This window comes from Puntigrus tetrazona, unplaced genomic scaffold (genome assembly GCF_018831695.1).
Source record: "Puntigrus tetrazona isolate hp1 unplaced genomic scaffold, ASM1883169v1 S000000647, whole genome shotgun sequence".
Taxonomy (NCBI): domain Eukaryota; kingdom Metazoa; phylum Chordata; class Actinopteri; order Cypriniformes; family Cyprinidae; genus Puntigrus; species Puntigrus tetrazona.
The window spans coordinates 204,639-226,312 of record NW_025048268.1 but is presented as its reverse complement, the minus strand read 5'-3'; the positions used below and the strand labels follow the sequence as shown (position 1 = coordinate 226,312).

General features: G+C 38.1%; 1 protein-coding gene and 1 long non-coding RNA gene across 2 annotated transcripts; one reads left to right on the top strand and one right to left on the bottom strand.

Moving 5' to 3' along the window:
- Positions 1–737: 737 nt before the first annotated feature.
- LOC122334815 lies at positions 738–14,038 on the top strand. Its single transcript, XR_006248817.1, has 3 exons — positions 738–843; positions 3,767–4,060; positions 13,904–14,038. It is a non-coding gene; the product is annotated as an uncharacterized LOC122334815 (long non-coding RNA).
- On the bottom strand, positions 12,633–21,598 carry klf5a (Kruppel-like factor 5a). Its single transcript, XM_043232706.1, has 4 exons — positions 21,279–21,598; positions 17,540–18,419; positions 16,300–16,359; positions 12,633–14,055 (listed from the first exon to the last, which is right to left on the bottom strand). Exons 1-4 carry the CDS (start codon positions 21,447–21,449, stop codon positions 13,877–13,879), a joined length of 1,290 nt encoding a protein of 429 aa, XP_043088641.1. The 5' UTR covers positions 21,450–21,598; the 3' UTR covers positions 12,633–13,876.
- Between the last annotated feature and the right edge of the window lie 76 nt (positions 21,599–21,674).

Below are 21,674 nucleotides of genomic sequence, written 5' to 3'. Positions count from 1 at the left end.
GACCCACGAGGACACCAGCGTGCATGCACGGGGAAGAGACCGGCCTCGAGGAGAGCGCGTACGGCCCTTTAACGGCGACGGTAACGAGGCTAAATCCACGTCAGGTGTGCCTCGTCACACGCCGCCAGACCTGAACAATACCACGCCCTCCTCCTCGAACACACCCACTCCCGTCGGGGAGCCTGGTGAAGGGCTGAACAAAAAGAATAGATACTTGTTCTGCTGAACAAAAGAAAGATACTTTAAAGTTTATTACCGGTGTTTTGGTTCACCATTGACTTCCATAATATTTTTTTATTTCCTACTATAGAAGTCAATAGTGACCCAAAACAGCCTGGTTACAATTTTTTTTTCTAAATATCTATCGTACAGATTTGGAAATACTAGGGTAGATAGATTTTGACAGAGTTTTCATTTTTTTTGGTGAGCTTTAGGCCTCAGGACCTTAATAAGGATTTAATAATAACTTTCCTAGACAACACCGGGTCTACAGGAGCCATAATATTTTACACCTTCAATTATTTTACAATGATATAAACGTATTATTTGTTTTATTATTTCCGCTTCTTTCATTCGATCGGGTACTTCTTGAACTCAGCACAAGGTGGCGGTAGTGTGCCGTCGTTCACAGAGTCCTTGTAAGAAATTGAGACAGCTGTCCTAAAGCGGTGTTCATCACGCAGGTCAGTTCACGAGACTCGATTTAACCTTTAACCCACCTTTACCCTGACTGTGCCGAATATTTTAACGGAATGCCATCCGTTTTCCTCGAGTGTTGTCAGCGCAGGTGCCTGCACCCTGGGGGTTATATATTAGCATAATATCACATCAACAACGTTTAGAGTAAGTACATATCTTAGTAAAACCTCCTTTCGCGATAAAGGTTATTCATAAACTAATGTTGTTTTTATGTTTGTAGTTTGTTCTTCTTCTTCTTGCGTTGCATTTATTCATTAAATAATAATGTGGCAAAAATGAGTTACATAAGAAATATAGCGGCTAGATTTTAGTGGACGATAACTACCCATAATTAAAGAAGAAGAAGACCAGTTCTTTAATAGTTCTGTTTGGTTTAGATATATCACAAAAAATAAATGTATTAAAAAATAGATAGGTTTAATGGCACAGTGAACTGTTGCATTTATCTAAAAGAATGCTTCAAATGTAATTATTAAAAAAACGTTTCTGTAGTATATATATCACCTGTTTCTGTGGCATATATGTGTTAATCTTAATTCAGAAGGTTGTTTTTGTGTTTGTTTTCCTGTGGTATGTTAGAGATGAACTTTAAATGTTAACTTAAGACCGGTTTCACAGATGTTTTTTTTTTTTTTTCCTCCATGAATTGAATGGAATTTTCTGTTAGCCGATTCCTCTCCTGATACGTAGCACTGATTTTACCGAATGATGGAAATGTTTAGTTATTATTTTAGATACTGTTTTTGCTCTTTTAAAAAAGAAAATGGAGACGTATCAGCGCGTAGCCTGCTTCATGGAAGCCGCTTCATAAAGCCGTTTCACATCAAGCTATAAGGCCAGTGTCACACTTCACAGCCGTCAGAGGGACAGGCAGACACACTGAGTGTGTTTGTGTTGGTTGGAAATAGATCCTGCATGTCTCAATCAGTCATCTCCCTCTGATCTGAGAGGATGAGAAACACCTTATGAAAATATTGTTTATCTGACAGTAAAAACAGCAGTAAAGCTTGTTGTTCCCCTTTCCTCTGCCTCATAATCCAAACAAAAGAATCTCTGTCATAACACAACCGCTGAGCACTCTTCAAAACAGAAAGAGAGAGAGAGATCGTGCGTGTATGTATACGGAAAAAAAGACATAGGCAGGATGTTCGTATTTTAGTTGGCACACGCTTTGCTCACTTGTCTCGCTTTTGCTCTCTTTTTCCTGCTTTATCTCTTTAGAAGATTTTTTTTTGGTAATTTTGACTTTCTCTGCCTCTGAAAAATTGTGCACCGGTGATCAAAAGGTGCTCTTACGTAAGCCACGTTGCAAAAAAAAAAAAGAAACAACCGATGCCAACGCCATCGGACTCGAAGAGGCGAACGCACCAGGTTCAGAGAAGCGCTTGCAGGTTTGAGCAGGAATCGGGTGTCCGTGCACATCTGTGGTGCAACGCTACAGGTTTCACAACAGACCCCAGGGCATTAGAAGAGTGCCAAGCGAACAAAACGTGATTGCAGTACTCGCACTGCAGGCTGCCAGACTCCACGAAGTCTCCGTCATGTTTTAGTCACAATTATACTGGTGCCACTGCGGCAAAATTACACCCAGAGGTTCAAAGGCTAAACTGATAATTGTAAAGGTGTGCTTTTTATAACCACCCTATGAGTCATTCTTTGTTATGCACAATGCTGGTGCATGAACAAACTTGAAGGTTTTATCGAGAGAGAGAGAGAGTAAATGTTTGCATGGTGCCTCAAAGAATGTTTTTGAAGTCAAAGTTATTTCATATTCTGAAGTTTTCTGCCCTATCAAAGGCCTATTACGAACAATGGTCTGATGTGTTGAACAGAGAAAGCCTGCACGCTAATTTACAGCGAGCCGAAATAATCACACGTTTAGAGAGAACGCGATTTTTTTTACTACAGCGTCACAAGCTTTTCTTATCTCTGGCATTCGGGTAAAATTTGGAGTCAACCTTTTATGAGCAGTAAGAGAATTCTCTTAGAGATTGTGACATAATGTTTCGAAGCCACTGTCTTCTGGGTAACCGCTGAGCAGCTAGACAAATGCAGTCACGTAATTGTTTACTTCCCATTTACTCCCATTACAGGCAGCTCTGAGGCTGCATTTGTAATCCAGCTAATTGAGCTTGGGGGATGGCAGTTCTGGTAAATATTTGGCAATTCCTCTTCGTGTCAGGAACATAAAGTCGTACTTGTCTGAGGAAGCTGGCTTTTTAAAAGTAGAGTGTTCGCATTTGCTGCGGTGAGATTTTGGAGCGGCTCTCTGGAAAGCCGTCAGTAATGATCCGCAGCAAATGGTAGTGACAAGGTGAGGAAATGAGAAGGGTGGTTGTGTCTGGAGACTATGGCTGATTGACGGCAGAGTTTTTTTTTCCACGTCTCTCATCTTTTTCCTTACTTTCCATATGAATGTTCCCACGGAAGTGAGGGAATCCCTGCCCAGGACAGACGGTTTCTGTCTACACAAAGATGTCACATATCCCTTCCTTTTTTCCTGTGTGTTCGTGCATCATCCTTGTTGACTCATCCACCTCCACCAAATACACTGCCTTTTCCAGATTAGCAGGTTATTCCATGCAGTTATTCAACTAAAGACTTACGCCAGAATGCTAAAAACTTGTGTGTGAACTCACCATTAAAGAATTCATTCTTTTTTATTTTATATGTTATTACTTTTATTACTTTTAAATTTTATATGTTAGAAATAATCAATAAATATTATAATATATAATAATTTTATTTGTATATTTATACTTGGAATATTTTCATATATATATATATATATATATATATATATATATATATATATATATATATATATATATATGTGTGTGTGTGTGTGTGTGTGTATATGTGTGTCTGAAATTTCATTAGTAAAATGATTAAATTAATAAACTTATTAAATATTATTATATATATATATATATATATATATATATATATATATATATATATATATATATATATATAAATGCACCATGTATTGTTATAATATATTATATTATGTTCTAAACTTATGAACTTGCCACTGAAAAAAAAAATTATCTCACTTTTTCCACAGTCCTGTGTTCTTTTTGAACCCTGCTGGCCATTCAGTCAATCTCCAAATACAGTACAGGCTGAACAACATGTAGCTATCATTTACCATGAGGCATAATGCCCATGCAAGAGGACAGATATGGATTCGGATATGTCAGATATGCCTGTTCAGCTGTGACGGACCATAAGGCCATTCTAGAATATCTGGGAATAGTGACGTTAAGCCTGATCTGGCCAGCGATCCCGATGGAAGTGATTGAGGAACATCTGCAGTCTTTCTTCTGTGGAATGAGCTAAGGAGCTTCATCCCACTCAGGTCAGTAAGTTAGTGGATGTGTGTGTGTGTGCGAGGGCGGGAGGCAAGGGTTCAGGGGTCGCTAGCGCAATTCTGTTTGGTGTTTTTTATGCTATTGTGTCCAAGGTCTCTAATGTACCATTGAAAAGGGAGTTTGGAATGCTGTTTTCCATCAACACTGGAGAGAATGTGAAGAGTGAAAACGCGACAGCTGTGTGCAAAAGGGGAGCGAAAGAGATCGGGAGAAATTTGCAGGCGTCTGGTCCTTCGAGTAGACTACATTTGTGTGTGCGAGAGCGCGCGTCCACGTGTGTATCGTGTGTGTGCGTGTGCGTTACAAACGAGAGCTTCCAAGAGCATGGGAAAATGAGAGCGGCCAGTTCATATTAGTGAGCCCCCAGGACAAGAGTGAGGGGGAAGAGCAATTCGCTTTGAAAGTTTTGGAATGGCTGTCCGCCCTCGCACAAATTGCCTTGCCACCTTTGAGACATATATGCATACCATAAACTAACAGAAAAGAAATGCCTTGAGACTCTGAAAGTCAAACAGAACCTTCTTACATCCCTACCACCCACACTAGCACAGCTCCGCAGATTGCAGGAGTTCCGGTTGGGTTACGTGAACTTCTAACTTGGGTTAAGTGTTTTTTTGGGGGGAATTTTTTTTTGTGTGTGTGTAGTTATGGAAAGGGTTTTAAAGGATCATTCTGTGGCTTTTCATGGCTCATGAATTCCTGACAACTTTACTTTTTACAACATTCAACCTTCTTATATATTCAGACATACATTCACACATCTCCCATTCATACATATGCTGTGTCAGAATTGTAAAATGATCTATATAACATATATATATAATGTGCATATTTATAGATACCATTTTTGGTAACAGTTTAGGGACAAATTCTCACTATTAACTTCGTATGTCTATTAAAGCACATTGGCACAACTTCTAAACTCAACAACTACCTTACTAACTATTAATAGGCAGTAAATTGGGAATTTATTGAAGCAAAAGTTGTAGTTAATGGTTCGTTACTAGCCAGAATTGGACCTTAAAAAGAAGAGACTTTTTTAAATACATAATATAAATAATAATAATAACAAAATTGCATTCCTAAGGTAAAAAAGCACTGATCGGGATGTGCTATATAATTCCAAATATCAAATATTATTTGTTATAATATTCAACATCTCATATAATTTCATATTGAATTATACATGAACTAATGGCTTGCATTTCATTTTAGTTTAAGTTATATTACACTGCACATTCCAACACACAGAAAAAAGTCAGATTTTTAAAATACAATCTACATCTGGTTTGTGTTTTCTGAGGTTGAGTGTCTGCAGGGAAGAATCTGAGGGAGCTTCTCCGCTGCCCTGTGGCAGGGTCATTGACCAGTAGTGTCCATTTCTCTCAAATATGTGCATATCTCCTCACAATACACATCTAACCTGTTTTTGGCAGAGACACCTGCCACATCTGTTTTCTGTCAACAAAAAGCGGGTGGAAAAAGAACTTGTTTGTGGCATTACACAAATGTTTAAAACCTTTAATATGCGTCAACAACTTTCACCTTTGCTCTCTCTCTCTCTCTCTCTCTCTCTCTCTCTGTGTGTGTGTGTGTGTGTGTGTGTGTGTGTGTGTGTGTGCGTGTGCGCGTATGCGCACGTTTTACGGCAGGTGTGTGGTCACCAGCCGACAGTGGTGGTGCTCACCTTACATAGAGCTTACACACAGAGTGAATGAAAACATGATGAGAACCCATTAGCTTCAATTATCTGTTGTCATGGAAGCTTGGGCTGCTGCCAATCATTATAAGGATTACCCATTAATAGAACGCAGATATTTTAGACAATAAATGTTTTGTTTCTTTAACTAGAAATATGGACTGCTTGTACTTGATGCATGACACATCTTGAGAAGTTACTCCTATTTGCGTGACATTTGCTTGCCATTTCCTTGTCTATTGTGCATGATTGTGCACTTTAAACTGTCATTTGCATGCTGCTCTTTTGTCAGAAAAGCCTTATTACTTAATACCTATGCGTTGACAGATTGCCATCTACAATACGCATACTCCAAAATATTCATATATATATATATATATATATATATATATATATATATATATATATACTAAATATATATATATGACTAAATAAGATATGTATATTTATATAATTGATGTTTGAAAGCTTTAATTATAACAAATGAGATATGCAAAACATTAATAAAAGCTGAAGAATGAATGTAAAGTCATCAGTAATTTTTAATACACGTGTTGAACATTAGGCAATTACTTGTAAACCAGAAGGTTTCTTCTGACAGGAAAGCTGTTTAAAAAAGGCTTTTTTCCTACAAAGAGTTATTGAAAACACACACTCAGTTATGAAATATAATGGGGATTTGGCATAAACTCGCCTTTCACCTCAAACTAATCTAATATCTGAATCACTAGCATTAATCATTTATATGTGCTGCAGGTAAAAAGGGATAGTGAGTGGGCTGTTTACAGAAGGAGGAGGTCTCCCATTCTCCCTGTTCTACATTTGATAAGTAGTCATTGAGAAAATCTGTCAGGTTTATGGCGTGTTGTGTGTGTGTGTGTGTGTGTGTGTGTGTGTGAGAGAGAGAGAGGAGAGACATTGAATAGTAAATCAATAAATGCTCTTATTCATGTTTTGATTTTCTGTAGCTGTGCAGAGTGTGTGTAGGCAACATTTTATTTTTTCTTCTCAAGAACACTCAAGAGGGTCTTAGCCTTAGTTTTATATTCGCATAAACATTAACATATAAAACGGTGACTTATTAGAGCGTACTTTGAGCAAAAAATCTATCTGTAGAAATCGATGCAGTGTGATGGTTGAATCATTTTTAAAGGAGTTCTGTATGATAGATGAGCTCATCCAACCTCAGCAAAATGCAAAACATATACTGTCATCATAACTTTTGGTGAGCAGTCACTATATGGGGTAAGTTGACACAATGGGAACAGAATGTTAGGACTTTTAGCTTGGATACGAACATGATTTTTTTGCTAAAACAAACTATTTATCTATCTGAACTTTTAGTTAAAAAAATATAAAAGAATCACTGATACTAAAATAACACTAAACGGCAGCTATTATATGGCTTCAGATGAGTAACTTCTTTTATGATTAAATTATCTTAAATGTATGTATGTTTGCTTTGCTTAATTTAAATGTGAAAATATGTGATATCTATCCTTGACATTTTAGTAGTCTTCAATCGAAGTAGTTTCCTTTTTACCCTACCTCTCTTACGAAACTGCTTTTATGTGCCTCCAAAACCCTAAAGCTGAAATATATCCCTTATGACAGCCAGCCCCAGGTTTCTTCATAGTATTCTTTGCTTTGAGGGTGAATTAGATTTAATGCGAATGCTTCTGAACGTTCATTATGGGTCTCGTTTCACTCTAGTTTTTTCTCATGCTGACTCTGTCTCAAACAAGGCACATCAATCAAACCGTCTATAAATATTCGGTTCCTATGACTTTGATGGTTCTTGAACACGATCCCGCCCAGTCCCTACACAGACCACTAATTTAGGTGCACTTAATAAACAAAGGGTCAGAATTAACAAAGCGGTCACTGCTTGCGAATGTGTTTCAGCAATGACACAATCAAACAACCGAGGCTCTGAAGCGTTCCCATGCTAACCGCTTTAGCCGCAGCTGTTTTAGTGCATCAGCTCATGAGATTGCCTCTCAGTGTCATGGAGAAACTCGCAGTAGCCTACTTCATGGTTCACCGTCTGCCATTTTGTTTTCCTCACGCCGAGGTGTGAGAGTACCGAGAGACTGAATCACGGACACGGACCCCGCAGGCCACTGAATCACCCGCTTTTTAACACATAGATGCGTATCGGCGTCCAAGCTGTCTTCTGGAAGCTTAAGTTTGTCTTCGGCTATGGCAAACAAATGTCAAGAGCAGCCATGAGCAACACACACCCCCTCAGGAGCAGCACTGTTGATGTTTTAAGAGGGGAAAGTACCCATTTGAAACCACTGTCCATTAAGGTATTAAGAACATGATTAGAACCATAAGCTCAAGCTCCCATGTGTTCATTCAATGCTTATTATGTTTCCACAGTGTGTTGGGAACAGGTCCTCCTGTCTGTGTGGGTGGTCTGTAAAGCTACACTGGAAAAATTGCAGCAAAAGCAGCATGTTGTATCGGCCCGCGGCCAGAAGCCCAGATGTGACATTAATTGTTTGTAATCTGCTCAATGAGCCAGTAGTCCCTTTTCACACTCAGTAAATATAGGGTAGACTTTGTAAGTTAAACAATAAAACTTCATATTTAAGTTCAACAAAGAGGAACGGGAAATTTAATGTTTTTAAAGTAATTCAACCAGACAGATACATGACCTCTGCTGGTTTCGTGAAAAGACAGACTGTGCGCTACGGATCCAAAATGTTCTTTCTTCTGCACCTGTCATGGACGAGTAAACTGAGAAAAATCTGAATGTTGTGTTTGCTTCTAATATATTTTGTTGGATCGATCTATTCGTTGATTAATTTTCTTACAAACAAGGAATATATCACAAGCAATTTGTCATAAGAGTCAGAAAGGAAAAGAAAAAAATATTTTTTCTCACTTCAGTCTTCAGTGAAACTGCAGACACAAAACATCAACAGTTTTAGTAGCTTACAGCCAATTAATCCCTCCACGTTCTACCACACTGTGCTTAAAGGAACACTCCACTCCACAGGAACACTTCCATTCTCGTTCTCCAGCTCCCCCAGAGTTAATAAGTTGAGTTTGACCATTTTTTAAACCATTCCGCCGATCTCCGGATCTGGCGATAGCACTTTTAGCATATCTTAGTATAAATCATTGAATCAAATTAGACCAGTAGCATGAGATTTTGTAGTTATTTTTCCTATTTATTCCTATTTATGACTTTTTGTAGTTATATCGTATACTGAGACCTTTACCTCGGGTTATCATCGTTCTAAACCTACATTTAAAATATCACAGGTAAGTTTCACACTTTTTGTAATTTAAAAGTGCATTTTGCGAATAGATGCTTAGTAACTGACACCCAATTGCGTGCTTTACTTTCCAAATTCTCCCACAATGCTAATTTAGGAAAAACGTGATTGCTGTATATAGGCTACCTTCTGCAATATGAGGAACTAAAAAGCGAAACAGATCTGGTGCTACGTTCATCCAGTCTGACACTTTTAATACTATGTACAAAGCTTAAGTTCACATAAAGCAGACATTAGACATTCCTGACAATGTATTGTGTTTGTTTAAAAAAGTTACTGGCCAAATGGTGAGTTTTATACTTGCCGAACGTTCTCTTTTGGCAAACACTCTGAACCCTGACTATACTTCTTTTATTACAGAGTGCTGCAGAGATGACAAATTTTGCATAAGTCAAAACACAGAAACGAGTTTGCATTTCCAGTTCTCAATGTCCTGTAGTCAGTGGGTGTTTTGAAAAAGGCTTAAAGTGCCCCTATTATGGGTAACCAAAGGTCTATATTTTGGTTTTGGGAGTCCCCAACAACAGGCTGACATGCATGCAAGGCCAAGAAACGTTTCGTTGTTTTATAATATGCATTTATTTTTTAACCTTACTTCCCTCAACGATTCATTTTTCCAAACCCCTCCTTTGCGTGATGCTAACCTGCGAGCAAAGAACAGCTATGTTTACGGCTTCAAAAGCAACACCTAGTGGAAAAGAATGAATTTAATCGCGATTAATCGCATTCAAAATAAAACTTTGTTTATATATAATACGTGTGTATACTGTGTATATATCAATACAAACAAAAGCATGTATATATTTAAGAAAAATGTCATGTTAAGATATTTCATATATTTTTATATACTGCTAAATATGAGAACATAAAAGTAAATCTTTTCAAAATATATACTGTATGTGTGTGTATTTACATATACATAATAAATATGCACAGTTGACATTTATAAAAAGAATATATATATTTTGTATGTTTGACAGCACTAGTATATATATATATATATATATATATATATATATATATATATATATATCTTAATGTTTTATAATAGCCGGTTCGATTTGTATTTAGGCCAGAGTTGTATTTATTTGTGAAGATTATCGTGATTATCTAAAACGTGCAAGAGCTTCTGTTGGGTCTCGAGGCTTATTTTCTGCAAATAGAGGCTTATCGAGTACAAAATCAGGGTGATGATAACTTACAGTTTGGCCTACAAAATACATTATCACTGCAGCGCTCTATTAATTTGACAAAAAATTCTAATCTGTAATTATGCTATTGAAAATCACAAAAAGAAGAATCACTTTTAATTAACCTTTAATTTAACCAATGTCTGTGTGTCTAAGAGGCTCGCTTTGAAAATTCACGGGGCTGTAGCCTTGCGTTTGAACACTTAACCTGACCATCCAGCTGCATGATTAGTGCTTGAGGGAAGCTCTAAAAATTGGGTGATATGTGGTTTGCCGTAAATCAGACATTTTTGCCCAAAAACTGACACCTTGACTGCTTGAACTTTGCTGGCTTATATAAAGGCCCACATAATTGTTACTTTGGCTTTGTTGGTCTAGAAATTAAGCTAACAAGCCTTTGACTTGTCCTAATTCACATAACTACAAAGCTATCAAGTCTTAAGAGTTGGAAAAGATTAGGCTAACCTGATTATAACCGGTCCTTCTTTCTTACACTGTCCATATCATAACATGTACAAATCTGTGAGAAATCAAGCCGTTTCCTTTGTCTTTGGCACTTTTGTTTGTTTACGGCAACGGGAGACTCATTTGTATTGATCTGACTGGGACAGGTTATGAGAAAGTGCAACTTATGATGTTTTGAGGGCTGAAAGTGAAGAAAAAAAAAACTAGGGGCCCTATGCATTAGAGAAATAATGTTCACCCTGGGGGTTTAAAACCTCCATGTAGGCTACGGAAAGGGGGAGGCAGGAGAGGAAGAAAGAGTGGAGGAGAGAAGGGGACTTGTAGGAGTAACAATTCTCAGGAGGAACCTTGAAGAACCTCCTGATTGGGTCCAACGGAGCCTCCATTGTTTGCCTGTCTTTGACATCTGAAGTTCATTATGTCCAGGGGCTGAGGTTTGTCCGAGAAATCAAACTAAGAACATATGTAGAAGAGAGGGAGAAATTCCCCTTCTCTTTAAAAGCAATGAAAGCATTTATTTTCCTTTGTGGTGTTTCCTGATCTCATATCAAAAGCTGTATTGTTTCTTTGCTCACAGGGGTCCCCAACGTTTTGGCAGCTTGTAATTCGGTTGCACCCCAAGAAACCAGCGATGCCTCTTAAAACAAACAGTGCGTTCACCAAGTGTCCATCCGTGCTGATTTCTCCCGAACATAACAGATTGTTACTATTCTGGTTGAGAAGCAGATAAAATGTGGCATCACACTAACTCCAGAATTATTGTGAAGAGGTGATATATGATTGCTAAGACATTTTTACAGTGGACTCTGGTCTGGATCTATGAGCCTGTTAGCAGAGAAATCAGAAGTGATACCATTAAGATCCAGTGATAAGATTGATTTTTAAAGGCTGTGTTTGTGTCTTGTACATGAGCTACACAACAGCTATTAAAATGTCTGTATTAAAAATAGAAATCTTTTTAAATTACGAGATTAAATTCTTCTAACAATTTAAGGTTTAATTTTATATGGGTAACTAATTTTATTTGTACTCTTTGAATATCAACAATTCTAAAATATTTTTATATTAGGATTTAGATTTCTTTTACTCCGTCTCATTCTCAAAACAGACATTTGACAAAATCTCTTCAAGGTTGTGTTTGAAACAAAATTAAGGTGAATTATATATTTAAGGTTTTAAATTTTATATGAGTAGCTAATATTATTTATACTCTTATTATAAGATAATTTTAGGAATGCTGGTAACCAAACCATTTTGGTTACTGTTGACTTCCATTCTACTCAATCTCATTCTCACAAAAGACATTTCACAAAATTTTATTCAAGGTAATGCTTAAAACGATATGAAGCTGAATAAATGCATATAAAATTGTCATGTCTGGGGTGAACCATCGCTTCCTTGCTTTATGTTTTTGTCGGGAAACATTTTACATTACAAGTGGGTTGCACTAGGCAATAAAAAATAACACTGAGGTATTGTACTAACGTCACTCTCACGCTTGACATATGTTGACATAAAAAGGAATTCCCATTAATTTTCTTTTTCAGAGCTTTAGGGTTTGTTTGAATTGTGGGAATTGTTTCTTTACGATGTCAACCATCAGATAAGAGACATTCAAACTTTGCGGCACAGGTCCAAGTGATCTTTGAAACTTAACTTTCCGCTTTGATGATAGTTTTATCTTTACTCCTTTGTAGTATTTCTTTTCTTGGACCTTAGAAACATCCACAAATAGAAATTGGCGTAGTGAGTCAACAGGAACCCCTAGGAATACACCAATGTAAACTATAGAAATGTAGTGTATCTGCTTTGAGGGAGGTTGATTAATGATCTTTCGACGTATTTTAGTTTTGTAGTTTTGTCATTAATTCTGAACTGAAACTGAACAAAGAAAGAAATGTGTGAGAGAAGTTTGTAAAAAGCATTACAAATTATAAAGTTGATTTTATTAGGTTTCATTTCAATCAGTAGGCAAAAAACATTTTGTCAAGAGGACAACCAATTTAGAAATATAATCTGAGACTCTACAAAATAAGTGAAATATAAAAAAAAACAAAAAAAAGAAAATTCAAAAAAAACAAAAAAATAGTCACACAGCCAAATTCCGAGCAGTATGATCCTTTTCCGATAAAAGGAAGGGGAAAAAAAAAGAATAAGGCAACAAAATTAATCAAAATATTTACAGTACAATAAAATGTCATAGTATTTACATTAAGGCATTTCAATTACACAAAACTTGTCAAATTCCACTTCACAAAGCCAATGCAATAAATACATCGATTTTACAAGAAAGAACCAGTTGATGCTTTAACCCTCTCTTAAACGTGTGAAAGGCGGTAATATTGAAATAATGGTAACCTGCTGAATTTGTATTGTCTGTCTTTTCATGAACAAGACGTTTTAAGCATGTGCTGCTGATAAAAACAAACACGAAAAGGCACTTTAAGATGAAATGTGTTCAAAAGAACAGTCACCGTGGTCTCGTACATTCATATGAGCTTATGCGTCAATGACAGTAGGAAAACAAATGGTCTGCATGCTTCTGTGTGTATAAAGGAGACTGTACAAATCACACAGCTGTCTAAAGCCCTTTTCCACTTCTCATTGCTTTTCTATACCGTCGTTTAATAATTCATCGAATAATTGCTGTTCAGTAGCAGCACATTATCATCCAAAGCTATAAATACTTCAGCAACTAAAGAGAGGGAATCGCTTGTGTACCTGAAACCCCGGTATGAGCAGTAACTATTCCAGTGATATATCTTAAAAGCATTTATCATACACAGATATTCCTCCTTTCCAGTCTAATTCAAGTGCAAAGTAAAATGGGAGTTGTTTCTCAGCGCTTTGCGGGATGCACAAGAACGAATCCGTCGAACGAATTCGAGAGCCGAGTGTCACGAACACAGCTCATCTGTATTAAAGAGAATGTCAAATTAGACGAGGGTCCTAACAGAAATGTGATCTATACATCCTAAAGAGAGAGGGAAAAGGAAACGTGGTAAAAAATCAAAAGCTTTTCAGTTTACAGCTCTCGAACAGGTCAGAGAGAGAAGATTACCCTAAACGTTATAAGGTTCGTCGCGGTTTAGAGAAAGAAATACGTCGTTTTTGTTATCACTTCAAGTGCATAATAATGGTAATAGTGAGTTTTAGCGTCTAATTCTGGTGCCTCTTCATATGCAGGGCGAGATGATCGGAGCGAGAGAAGCTGCGGCTGCACACGGCGCACTGGAAGGGTTTGGCTCCCGTGTGTTTCCTGAAGTGACGTGTCAGCTCATCAGAACGAGCAAACCGCCAATCGCAGCCCTCCCACGTGCACCTATACGGCTTCTCACCTGAACACAGAACACAATGGACAGAACGTCTGGTTAGGTACGCGGAGTCATGAACAAAACACGGAAGAAACCATCGATCATGGCACAAAAAAAAAACTGGTTTCTGTTCACTAATACATTAGCAATACTAAATGAGTAATCGGTTTCTCTGTCATCACTATAGTAACCATAACAAACATATAGTGAGAGGTGTGGAGGACATAAACTTCACTTAACTCAATCTCTGAGATTAAAGTATTTCAGTATTTCGCTATGCTTGTGGAAGCTCGACAAGACTAAACTCATAGATGGCCATAAATAGCTGCGTGACGTTTGCCTTCCTAGAACTCGGGTTTAGAATGAGTTATTTTTCCTTTCTCTGCTCTAGAGCAGCACACGCTTTCAGACAGCCGCTGGCTGATAAAATCTTACGTTCAGACCGCTCTCGAAAATATTACGGTATCTGACTTCCGTTCTAAATCTCGATTCTGCCTTCATTTGCTCGGCTCTCGAATCATTCTCAACCCCGTATTATGAGTTTCTTTCTTCCGTTGAACACAAAAGAAGAATGTCTGAAGAATGCGATGAACCGAACAGTCGGGGAGGCTGAGGTGGTTAACTCGTCACTTTAATGCAGTTTTGTGTTACAACGGAAGAAAGAAACTCGTACAGGTTTGGAAACGATGCAATGCTGAGTAAAAAACAGAATGTTCGTTTTTGTGGAAAGAATCGTTTAACGCAATAATGCATTTTTGCACAGTTTTGAGTAATTACACTTTTATTATATTACCCGAAATAGCAGTACAAATGACAACAACCTGAAAGCATTATCCCAGCATTATCATTTATCATGGCTATTGGCTTTTAAGTGATAGGAAATGGACTATAAAGAGCGATACTGTAAGTTAAGCTGTGTAGGTGCGGCGCTCGAAAACAATTAAGCAGATAAACGGCAGAACATGTGCCTGTCTTCAGCTGTAACGTTTGCGAGGAGAGCCCTGAACAGGAATCCTGTAATGACTTGTTGGGATCTCTCGTCTTGAGCGTCGTCTGCCTGAGGGCCTCTCTATTCTCTCCAAGGACTGGTTGGATTGGGTTTTATCTTCATTGATTATCTGGACATGGTGTGGTTTTTCTTAGTCAGATAAATAAGAGGTGATGTTTATCTGTTATTTTTAATCATACACGTTCAAGATAACAGGATAATGGCGATGGTTTTATAAAACTACTAACATTAATAAATGTAATAAAAACGCGAACAGTGAGCGTTAAACGCGCACTACCAGAAATTTACAGTTTAATTCAGCAAGGATTTTTTAAATTAAAAGACACCAAACTTAAATTTATGGTAGAAAACCTTATCAATTTACAAGAATTTAAGTTTAAGATCAAATAACAAAACCGTTAACGGGTTAAAAATCATTAAAAAAATGTGCAAATTATTTAGTAAGCGTTGTGTAATTATTTTTAGATTTTGCACATTTATTTTTTAGCAATTTTGGGTGTTTTGCGTACCGAAAATGTTGGTGTCATTAAATTAAACCAACCTGTTTTGTCGGATAAGACGAAATAAAATAAAATAAAATAAAATACAAATATTACAAATGTTGAACTAGGTGTAAATCCCAGCTTGACAAGCTGTTTATTCAGACAGAGCAACACTGTCAAAAAGTCTAAATCATGCCATGTCAAGTCTTTCAGAAAAGAGTGGGTGTTTTTATCTTATCGTAACAGCGCTTTACAACCAGTATGAGCCTGTAATTAGACTCAGGAATTGGTAACATAAATCTATACCTTGAAAATGAAAATGGCCTGATAAGTACAGTAGTTTATGAGTTGATTCACATACCAAAGGCCACATTCCGGAATGCATTAATATTCACTCCTCCAGGTCAAATGAGGTCTGCTCCTCTGTTTACTTCCATTTAGACACTAAGGCCATGTCTTCAAATATATTTTTTATAGAGAGAGAGAGAGTTCAACACCGAAAATGTTTTTCCACTGATAATTTCGAATTTCATTCAAATACTGGATGTTATAAATTGATATGGAAGAAGGCTGCTGCTACTGATGCATTTGGGCCTGGTTTTGGTGCAATCTCGTATTAGGACGCGACGCAGGATAGCTTTCAGACAGCGTGCAAGAATGAACGCATGTGCATGCCAACAACGCACTTCTGCCCAGCAACATGACAGTAAAGTGCCAAAATAGGAGGCCAGCTTTATCCAGCATAAATAAAACCATTTTTAATTGGGGAACTCTTACCAGTGTGTGTCCTCAAGTGAGCTTTCAGGTGGGACGACTTGGTGTAAACTTTCTTACAACCTATAAAAAGAGAAGAGTTTTTGTTACTCACAGCAGTAAGCATTTGTGTGTTCCAAAAAGAAGAAAAAAGTTGTTCAAAATGTATAGTATAATTAGAATAACTGTAAATTAATAAATGTTCAAATTATAAATTTATCAAGTGCTGAAAATGTTATTTATTTGAATTATGAACAGTATGGCAAGAGTGTGCTTTAAACGTTTTTTAAATACTGAGTATTTCAATATTTTCAGTATTTAAATAATTATAAATTATTGTTTAAAAATGCTTGTTTTTATGCATTTTGGTGTTTTGAAGAGCATGACAAATATAATAGATAGCTATATAATATTATATATAATATATAGCTTATATACACACACACACGCATTGTGAAAACAATTATATATTAATATTTAAAAGATAATGTACAAGTATTAAAAACAAGGCATTTATTATGTTTGTTGCATAATCTTTTGAGAGAGAGCTAATTATAAAAAGAAGATATTAAAATAACTATAAATGTCGAAACAATATAAACAATGTTTAATATTAATAAACGGCAAATAATATGGTCGATGCATAAACAGTATGATTGCAGTAATTGTAACATTGCAGTATTGAAATAATACTACAATTACTACACATTTCAGTTATAAATTATAAAACAAAACCATTTTAATGTCGGATGCATTAACAGCAGGACAAGACAGTGATTTATTTTTTTTAGCCACCAACACAAAATCGGTTCACTCATCGCCACAGTCACATATAAGAGCATCCTGTTATTTGGTTTCAGTGTGCTTTCTTTTCCAATTAGGAATCCAAAGCCCATTTCACGTCGTTAGCTGTAAAACCCCACTCAGTGAAGTAAAGCAGTGATGGGTTCTTAATTGCGAAGCCCGTCGCTTCAGACATGCAGCTTCTTAGCGTAAATGCACTATTAATGGCACTGCGAGGCTTGTCTGTTTTACAATTTGCCCAGTCAATTTGATGCAACAGGATTCAATAACAATCAGCCTGACGTCAACTCTCTGGCATTCATTTTGAGCGCTGGTTAAAAGGCTTTGGCCGTCTCTGAATTATTTAACAGTGGATTGAAGTGTGCGAGTGAGAAAGCGCAGTAGAAAGCACCACAGAAAACACCGCGGCGTCTTATCAATTTGGCTTCATCACGAATTCGATACGTTCACTTAAACGTACCTGGAAAGTCACAGTGGTGTATCCGTCTTTTCTCGAGGTCCGGGTTCGTTCTTCGGTTGTAACGGACAGGCATTGACCCGGTGGTGACGGGAGCTCGCGTCGAGGTGGGTGTTGGGTGACTGGGCGCATGGACGGCCATTTTGGAAGCGATAGTGGCGGCGTAAGATGGTGGCGGTGTCAGATTGTGAAGCAGTTCCTTCTGTCGGTCAGGACTGCCGGGTTCTGAAGTGGGAGGCGAGGGGGGGAGATAGGACATTTTGAGCTGCGAGTGGGGCTGACCCTGAGGATGCACAAAGTGGCCCGGGCCGAGAGGGTAGCCGGACATGCCACAGTACGTCTTGGCAGCAGTCTGTTGGGTGGCTAAGTGCAGGTCGTGGAAAGTAGGCATCTGCGAGTGAGCATGAGAGTGCGAGCCGGCTTGATGCGGGACGTCCAGCTCCGAGCTGAGGAGCTGGAAGAGCGGCCCGTCCTGCGGGATGTCAAAGCCTTGCATCTCCTGCTTGACGAAGACCCCCGAGTTATCGTCCATGGCGTTGATTTCAGAAGCCGAGGCAGAATTGGTGTTGAAGATGCTGGTGAAATCGGGCAGCGTGGACGAAACGGGGCCGGTCGAGCTCGCAGGACACTCGGGATGAGAGAAAGGCGCCGCTACAGGTTCGGTTTTGATCTGGCTGGGGACCGAAGGCCTCGCTGGCCGGCACATCCCCGTTCTTAGATAAGCGATGTCGGGGAGGAAGACGTTCATGTTGATGCTGTAGGGGGAACCGTGGTCGTCCCCGAAAAAGTGGTCCATTGCGGAGACGCTCTCTCGCCTCGACTTCTTTGGGTCGGGGAGAACCACGGGTTGTGGAGAGAGATATTTATCCATCTCTAGTTTAGCCTAGAGAGCAGAAGAGAAAAGCACAACATTGTAAATGCAGTTGTAAAGGCCATTAAAGGCAAACAAGATAAACAGATTTGAGAATAATAACGGCTGGAATATTGCACGCTCTGCTTCTGTCAGCAAAGCTGGCAGGATCTCCTGGGACTGCTTGTGTTGGCCGAGCACAAACACGGTGTACATAAAATTTTAGAAAAGCTTGCAGGAATGCAAATATTCACTTACTGTTACAACAATGGCCAACATGCCTGCTTACTCAGCTGAAATAATATATGGACTACTGAACACAGCAGACACTTCATTTAGCTTACTATATAAAAAGAAAACATACATTTTATTCCCCAGTACACTTGGGCTACGTTATTATTTTCTAATCTTTTATGAAAAAAAATACCTCAATGAACAAGCATGTTGGAGCAGGTAAGACTAATATATCATATCATATCATATCATATCTAAAGATAAACTGATTTATCGGCTAGGCTGAGGAATTAGGAGATATTTCCTTTTAAACTGAGGTTGATTTGAACTAGCTATCTGAAATCTTGAACACTCATGACTATATTAAGGGTAATGGTAAGTCAATGGTAATAGTAATAATAATAGTAATATTAGTCAGTAAACACTGACTAAAAAATCATATATATATATATATATATATATATATATATATATATATATATATATATATATATATATATATGTTAGTAAAATGAACAGGTAAGTGTATTGGAATAGGTAAAACTAAATATTAAATATTTAAATAAATTCCATAAAAATATATTTCATAAAACTGTTTTTGACAGTTTTCTAAAGTCATTGGGCATTCCAATTAATCTCAATCAAATTGTAGTTTGGTCATTTTTATTATATTATTTTTGAAAAATAAATTGTAAATAATAAATGATAAAAAAAACAAAATTAAAGCATGAAAACATAATTAAAAAATTATTTAGAAATTTGTAGAAAACCATGTTACCTGTTTTTGAAAATAAACTCATATATACGGGTTTATAAATACATCTGGAGATAAACCGATTTATCAGCCAGGCTAAGTATGACCGATATTTGTACATTTTTTTGGTAACCGATAATCGTTTCTGCTAAATGATTAACAGGCAAGTCTTTTTTTTAATTTATTTACCGATTGATATTTTTGCCGTCACTGAATGCATGCCGTTTACAGTATATCTGCACAACCAACATGAATGTTTGAGTGAACGTATAATATTACTAGAAATTCACAAGTAGATGCTTAACCTGCAAAGTCGAGTTATAACCCTAAAAATCAGAACTTGATCTGCGGTCGTGTGTAGCTATATAAGATCAGGAATCGTTCGCGTTGCTGCATGGAGCAGTCAGAGGTAAAGCATTTATCAAGTCTTCTTCGATATGTCTCTGCTACATTCCGCCTTAGACTGTAAAACAGCGCTCATACCACAAGCTCAAAACAGACTTGCTGACAGGTGGAAAGCATGCTGGAGAGATTGCTCAGCCTTTCCAAATAAATGCCTCCCAATTATCATAAATCCGTAATCAGCAGAAAACAGCAAATCAAGACTCATTCACTGCTTCCCGAGACCAGCATCTACGGAGTCAGTAGAGGAATAAACACGAGGGGAAAATAAAAACGCACGCATGCATACATAGACACTCGGAATGCCAGAGCTCTTTAAGTGCTCTTTACGCGGCTGCTACACACAGCTATTTCTGGATTTAGATCTTCCAGCTGTTCGCCGGACATGTATCTCTTTCACAAGTTTTCAGATTGAGGCTCGGCGTTGCTGGGAAGTTTGAGGAGCGCGAGAGCGGCGCGCGTGGGCGAGGAGAGGGAGTCAGTTGTTGATGGTTCGGTAGCCAAGAAACCAACTGCAAGCAACTGACGGGAGTCTGACCCAGCCCAGACTCTCCTTCACAGCTTCACGGCCGCGGGGAAGTCCCCGACATCACCAGACCCTTCGGAAATATACGAGCGAGAGGTGGTGATTCTTACTGCGCGAGCCCGCGCGTGGCGTTAATGGCTTTTACGACATTTATAGCCATTGTTTACGACATTTATATCATTGTTTATTGGCGAAGGCTATTTATTTTACTCAGACCATTGTTGTTTTTGCATTTGGAGATTTGGATGAAGTAGCGAACACAAGTTGCGTAGATTATTAACTTTGAAATGATAAAAAAAGAACTAAATGTTGGTTATAAATCCTTGAAAAACAAAAATGCAAATCATGATATAAAATTAATTGATTATCTTTCGCGTCTTTAATTTTAATAACTGACCTGGTGTAAATGATTGATAGTGTTTAAATAAATAAATAAGATTAGGCTAAGGTGTGGTAGAAATGAGCGATTAGTTGTTATAAAAATACAAGCAGAAATTATTTGTTCAAATTGGCCCATTCGACTTATTTACTGTGATAAGTTCTCGTGACAAAGCAGAGTTGCCTGCTGAAATTAACCCTTTTTGTGCGTTTATTAAAGTCAAATCTGGAAGAGGGTAAAATTCCTAATTTGCAAGAATCTGATCATAAATGTAACATTTTTAGCAATTAACACGACGAACAGTATTAGCCAAAGGAAACTTTTTTTGAAAATATCCTTTAACCTAAATAAAAAATTCCCTCTAAAATGATCGACTGGAATAAAAAAAAATCCTCAAGTGAAAGAATCGCTCGATGCATTTAATGGGGCATGATGCTGATGGGACTGCAGGCGTGCAGCCTGCCGCATCCTCTACATCGGCCCACCTTTCACTCGACTGCATGCGCGCCTTTGATCTTTAACGCATCCGGTGATAGTCACACTTCACGCAAAACGAAAAAGCGCAGCCCCATTCAAAGAACCGGTAAGAACAATTACCTGAGAATAGTCGTTCGATAAGCTCCTTTCCGTGTCGGGATTCTTGGTTTCAAAGGAAAACAGAGAGGAGTCCTCCTGAAAGCCGTCGGATAGCGAGGGTTTGAGAAGCGAGAGAAAGTCATCTTGTCCCGGTGCGAGCGCAGCGCTCATCGTGAGAAGCGTAGCGGCCATAAAGCCGTGGATGTGACGGAGAAGAGGGTCCGCAAGATGTGTTGTGATAGACGTCGAGGAAGTGAGTTGAGTGTTCGGTGCATGGGATGACACCCGTGCCTGTGTGTGCGCGCGCTTTCGGTAGTAACGTCCCGTTTCGCTTCGCTCCGTTCCCGGAGCTCCGGGATATATGTGTATAATGTGAAGGGCGGGGCCTCCCTCTGACAGGCACCGAGAAAGTGAGAC